General features: G+C 40.2%; 1 protein-coding gene across 1 annotated transcript in view; it reads left to right on the top strand.

Annotated features, from left to right (window-relative positions):
• Positions 1 to 3,326: 3,326 nt before the first annotated feature.
• The window catches only part of LOC105101594 (cytochrome b-245 heavy chain), a 32,691-nt gene continuing 30,017 nt past the window's right edge, over positions 3,327 to 6,000 (top strand). Inside the window, exons 1-2 of the mRNA XM_010994799.3 lie at positions 3,327 to 3,464; positions 5,431 to 5,526. Coding sequence (XP_010993101.1) covers positions 3,420 to 3,464; positions 5,431 to 5,526 — 141 coding nt within the window. The 5' untranslated portion in view covers positions 3,327 to 3,419. The remainder of the gene's footprint in view (positions 3,465 to 5,430; positions 5,527 to 6,000) is intronic.

Here is a 6,000-nt window from a genome sequence, read left to right as displayed (position 1 = left end):
TCTGTTTTTTGCAAATACCACACTGTTCGATTACTGTAGCTCTGTAGTATTGTCTGAAGTCTGGGAGGGTTTTGTCTCCAACTTTGTTTTTTTTCCCTCAGGATTGCTTTGGCAATTCTGAGTCTTTTATTGTTCCATGTAAATTTTAGAATTATTTGTTCTAGTTCTGTGAAAAGTGTCATGGATAATTTGATAGGGTTCACATTAAATATGTAGATTGCTTTGGGTAGTGTGGTCATTTTACACCCCAACCATGGAAGCAGCGATCTGTTCAGATGTCTTGTAGGCACTGAGTTTACAAAGTGCCTGTAGCATAAATCCATGGATTGCACAGCTGCTAGGACACTCAGATTTCAGCCCTGCTTCTGAAGGCACTTGGCCCCTGGGGATGGGTTTGGATTTCAGCCCTATTTCCCACATGTGGGCAACCCACCAGAGCTTGCAAGCTCCCAGAGCTCACAGAGCTGGAGCCACGCCCACTGTGATCACACTTAGAATGAGTCTGCTATGGCAGCGCAGCCCCTCCCTTTGAGCACACACGTTAACATCAGTGGTGGACCTGGGCTTCTTCCTGTGCACACCCCCAGTTGTGCCCTGGAGCACGCTCTAGCCCCTTTAGGCTGTCTCAATGCAGCCAGCCCCAGTCTTCTCCCTGGGTCTGTCCTCTGAAGCCCAAGTCTCAGCACTGAGCCCCCATGCGCACCAGCAGATGCATGTCTCAAGCTGGGGAGTGCAGCGAGGTGGTGCCGACCCTCTACATGCTGGTCTCTCTCTGTTCTGCCCACCCTAGATGGACTGCTGCACTCTTTTCCGAGCCTCTGAAGCTCCCTTTCTGTCCTAGCTGATCTCTCCGCTGTTTAAGGGGCTTTCCAAGGTGAGGGAACTTTTCCTGTCCTTTTTTCCTTCATCTTACTCGGTTATGAACCATCTTTCTTGCAAGTTAGGTTTTATGAGATCTTCTGCCAGGGTTCAGCAGGTATTCTGTGAAAATCGTTCTATATGTAGATGTGTTTCTGGTATATTTGTGACAGCAGGTGAGCTCCATGTCCTTCTATTCTTCTATCTTGATCTGGTCACCTCCAAAAATACTTTTTTTGAATTTTCTTCTCAAATTGTGGAGGAAGGAGAAAGGAACATACAAGGAATGTTATTTCCTAGTGTGTGAGTGTTCATGGTCCCCTTCCCACTGATTCCACAGCAGACCACAGGCATCAGAAGGTAGATGTGAAAACATGAGAGAGACTTAAAGATTAAGCTAGGATAAGGGAAGATCAACCAGTGGCTGAGGGAGAGAAAAGAGGGGAGAGGTAGAGAGGTGAAGACCTTGATAAGTTTCAGAGAACTTGGTGGAGGATCAGTTATCCCCGTGGAAGGGTTTGAGAGTGGCAAAATGAGGGAGAGCAGATTTCAAGATGTTTTTTCCTCATCAGGCATATATGTCTCACTTCCATAATTACGTGAGAAAGTAAGCACAGGTGTGAATTACTTTCTGTATCAGGCGAAGACCAGTCAGAAAAACAGAAACCATCATACTTCAACAGAGGGAATGTCACACCAGGAATTTGTTACATGGATGGAAAGTGGAGAATCCCAACATGGGTGCAGAGGCAACGTAAAGACGAATAACCACAGGAAGTGGTGACCACCCTCAGGGCTGGAGGGAACATGGGAGGAGATGGTGTAACTCAAGCCCAGAAGCAAGGACCATCTAGCAGGAGCTCAAACTACAGTGGTGATGGCCAGCAGGAGCTCATGCCACAGAGTGAAAGACTGGCTGGTGGAAGCTGGAGCCTCCATTGGAAATGCAGCCACTTCCCAGATGCCACTTGAAGCAGAGAGCTGGGGGAAGAAACACTCTGGCTTCTTCTCTCTTGCCCCTCATTCCCCAGTTTGGCTGAACATACCAGAAGCCAGAGGGCCAAGAAGCCCGGCAAATACAATTCTCTCTGAAACAGAACAGAGCAAGGAGAGGGTGAGGAATAGATCCCAGAGCAAAGAGGCAAATAACTGGAATGTAACATGATTGTCTAACTGTGTTTCTTTGAATTCCTCTCTGTGTGTAACTGAACCATGAAGCCAACTGTCCTTTATGTGGGTTACACATGATTCAAGAGCAATGTAGAAGGTCACAGTTGAGTAACTTTCCTTTAATATTAAAAAGTGAGAAATAATATTCCTTTACCCTTTGTCTTAATTCTGCAGCTTGCCTCAAGTAGTTTATAAACAGCAACCAAAAGAGTTCAGGTCTCTCCTTCATTTTTTTCCTTCTTTTGTTCCCTTTTTCCTCTCCAATTCCTTCTTTTACCTCTCTATTCACTATAGCTGTTGTACAGTCACCCTTATGCAGTTGGTAAACTTTGATCTCACAGTGGGGTTACCATCCTACCCTTCTGTCTCTTTCATGTCCTGAAGATTATAGTGATATTCAGGGGAAAAAATGCTAAATCTGGCTTTTGGCATCTACCACATCTGGCATACCTTTGTTCTGACCCTATTTACATACCTCACCTAGAAAAATGCCATGTCCACCTGGCAGTACTACAGTCATTAAAACATTTTGGTATGTTTGTTATGTTTCCTTTTCCTGTAGTTGTTTTGGGAGTGATTTTGGATGGGGTTGGCATGGCCAAGCTTTTATTCTGGTACCATGGTTAGAAGTATAGCCAAATTGCTTGGGTTTCAAATCACAACTGGCTTCCTAATTGCATGACCTTGGCCAAGTAACTTAACTGCTCTGGGTCTGTTTCCTCATCTGTAAATGTAATCATAATAATATAAACTAATTTAAAGATTCAATTGTTAGAATAAAATGAATTTATTTATATACTGAATTTATATGTATGTATATGTGTCTTTGTATACACACGTATATATGTATCAACTCAAATATACATATATATGTGTATATATGTACATACACATGTACACACACACATAGCTTAGAAAATTGGCATAATGTAAGCATTCTATGAATGTCAACCATCACTATTGTTATTTTTTTCTCAATAAGACTGTAAATGCTGTTCCAGACTGTCAAAAGATATCACATCTATTTAATGTTTTGTACCTAGCATGAAATCATGGCTAGTTGGATGACTTTTTAAAACTTGCCACTTGATAACCGATCAGTCAAAAAGTTAATTCACTGTGTAAAACACATCCCATGATTTGCACTGTTATTTGTGTCTCAGTTGTAGAATTAGTTTCATTTCCTAGGCTTTTTTTCTGTCTTTTTTTTTTGTGGTTTAAAGATTTAAATTTGTTATGAAAATGAGCTTTTCAGTTGACCAATGATTAGCTAATTTCTGATAATAGAAAAGGAAACCGATTGCCCCAAGGCTGCTGTTTTCATTTCCTCATGCGAAGAAGAAACATAGCAGAGAAGAAAGGCAGACTCAAGGCATTGAACCTCTGCCACCATGGGGAACTGGGCTGTGAATGAGGGCCTCTCCATCTTTGTCATTGTAAGTACCAGTAAGAAAGAAATTACAAATCCTCTGACCTGTCTGGGTTCTCTTGGAAACTAAAATAGAGCAAGACTTTTTTGATCGTTTATTGTCTTTGAGAAATTGTGCTGAAACTGATTTACTGTGTGAACAGGCATCTATCTATAAGCAGACTGAGTCCATTCTTCCAAACTTATTAATGGAAAGAATACATCTCGGGGCTCACTTCTTCGAGTTTATTTCTTGAGTTTTTAGGAGTACTAAACTAGCCAGCATTTCAGAAGGAGTGGAAGACATTTCATGCTAATGATCCCTGAGTCTGAGTTGCTTATTATTAATGTTTACTCAGAGGCAAATTCTCTATCTCTTATGTATTTATACCACCTAAAAAGTGGGTAATTGAAATTTTATACTGTTTTCCAAATAACAACACAAGACTGGCATGTACGGGAAATTAGCCTTTATTTCAGAACTTATACCAAAAATAATTGAAGTTTTCAATTTTCTTTTTTTAAAAAAAGTATCTTCTTTCCTCTGAGGTAAACTTTAGTTATTTGTGAGATTTTTAAAAATTCAAGGGAAGGGAATTGAAGAAAGCTATCTAGACACATATATATAGTATATATTATATATATTGTATATGATTACATACAGATCAATATAATCTATCTTGAGAAACAATTTTTGTAAGTAAAGATATGGCTAATTTTCAAATACACATGTTGATTTCTTTAGTTTTTAACATACCAAAGATCTATTATTTTAAGATAGTGGTCTCAGCAAAGCAATATTGGACAACTGCAAAGATAGAAATGTGATTTTTAAATAGCTTTACTAAATAGCTAATGAAAGTATTACACCGATGTTTAAAAGAACACTTACGAATGAAAATTTTGAGTGTATCATGAAGTAAATATGAATCTTTGAGTTGTAGAGATAGAAATTAGTAGCCCAAATAAAATAAAAAGAACAAATATTTTGTCATTATAAAAATAAGCCAAAGCAATATTCTAATGCAATAGAGAATTGTTCTAAGGACTCAGCTGTTAACTTGATTTCTTATCCCCACTTTAAAAATGGATTACCCCTTGGAAAACAAGTTCAAATTATACTTTTAGCTCCTACCACAATTTTCCCCAGGAAAGGACGTCCATCTAAATTATACACTCATATACTTGAAAGGGAAGACACAGCTTGGAAAGCAATAGGAAAAATGACAATATTAGGAAATGGAGAAGTTGTTTTAGTACCTTCTTTATAAAGAGATTGTTTTTAAGTGTCGAAGGACATTAAATAGCTTTAAAGCACAGTTAAGAAAGGATGGCTACTGTGGAGCTGAAGGTAGATGACTGGGCAGTGTCACCATTTGATACAGTCAGTGCTTGGGATGAAATGAGCAGTCACAATCTAGAAGGGTCTCTAAAAAAAAAAAATCCACACCCCTCACCCATCATTCATGCTCGATATTCCCTCTCTCGAAAGTTAAGCAAAATTTCTCAAATAGAATTAAAGGCTTGACATTTTAGCTGACGAGACAGACTCCCCCTAGCTGGGGTAGGATGCTGTGTGATGGACAGAGGCGATTACACGGGTGAGAACAGAACACAAAGTCCTACTGGTGTAGGGGGCAGCAGAGTAACATATTCCTTTCCCTTCTCTTTTTAAGGTGAGTCACCTGCTCTCAGTTATCTATGAAAGGTTAAGAAAAGAGGAGGAGAAAGAAAGGAGAAGAGATAAACTGATAATAACTTGGCATCCTGGCCAAGTATTAAAACAATCATAGGGGACGACACTGGGTGGAAAGGTTAATTACAGAGAAGTGCAACGACACCGTTGTGGAAAAGAGCTGGTCACACCCAGCTTTGTAACCACTTTTGTCAAAGGCTGTATTTGGGGAAGTTCTGACCTTGGTCTGACTCAAAACTTGTGTGAAATCTACCTGTTGAAACATGAAAATTTCACGCAATCATTTCTGTTTGTGCAGCTGGTATGGCTGGGGATGAATGTCTTCCTCTTTGTCCATTTCTACCGGTATTATGCTCTTCGAGAGGAGTTCTTTTACACTCGAAAACTTCTTGGGGTAAGTATAAGTTCCATCTCATGCAGTATTGACCGGCTCACATTTCTAATCAGAGAGTCTTGTTCCTAGTCCTTTTAACATTTTGAATAAATATTGTGACCAACCCAAACAGCACCATCAGCCTCACTCCCTCCATCGCAATCCCAGGAACAAGGGTCTTTAGGCTTTTCGGAGTGAGATCAACCAAACTGTGGCAGAGGCTTCCAGCAGCATCCCTCCCCTCCCTAGGCTACTGTGCCACTGTTTAGCTTAAGGGAGAAATCTAATACTGACTCTGTCGAATGGGACTTTCTGTATTCTCTGAATCATCTGATTCCTACTACTTTTGTGCATGAAAAGCCCTGCTCCTAGTGACATGTTATGAGATAATCTTCAGGAAATAAGCCTCTCCCTACATATGGAGCCTTTGAAGAACTTCCCCAAAGGTCACGTTCATGGACTAGGCCAGCAGAGTCAAGGCCCTGACTTTTCTTG

This window comes from Camelus dromedarius, chromosome X, assembly GCF_036321535.1.
Source record: "Camelus dromedarius isolate mCamDro1 chromosome X, mCamDro1.pat, whole genome shotgun sequence".
Lineage (NCBI taxonomy): Eukaryota > Metazoa > Chordata > Mammalia > Artiodactyla > Camelidae > Camelus > Camelus dromedarius.
This window is presented reverse-complemented; position numbering and strand designations above follow the sequence as displayed.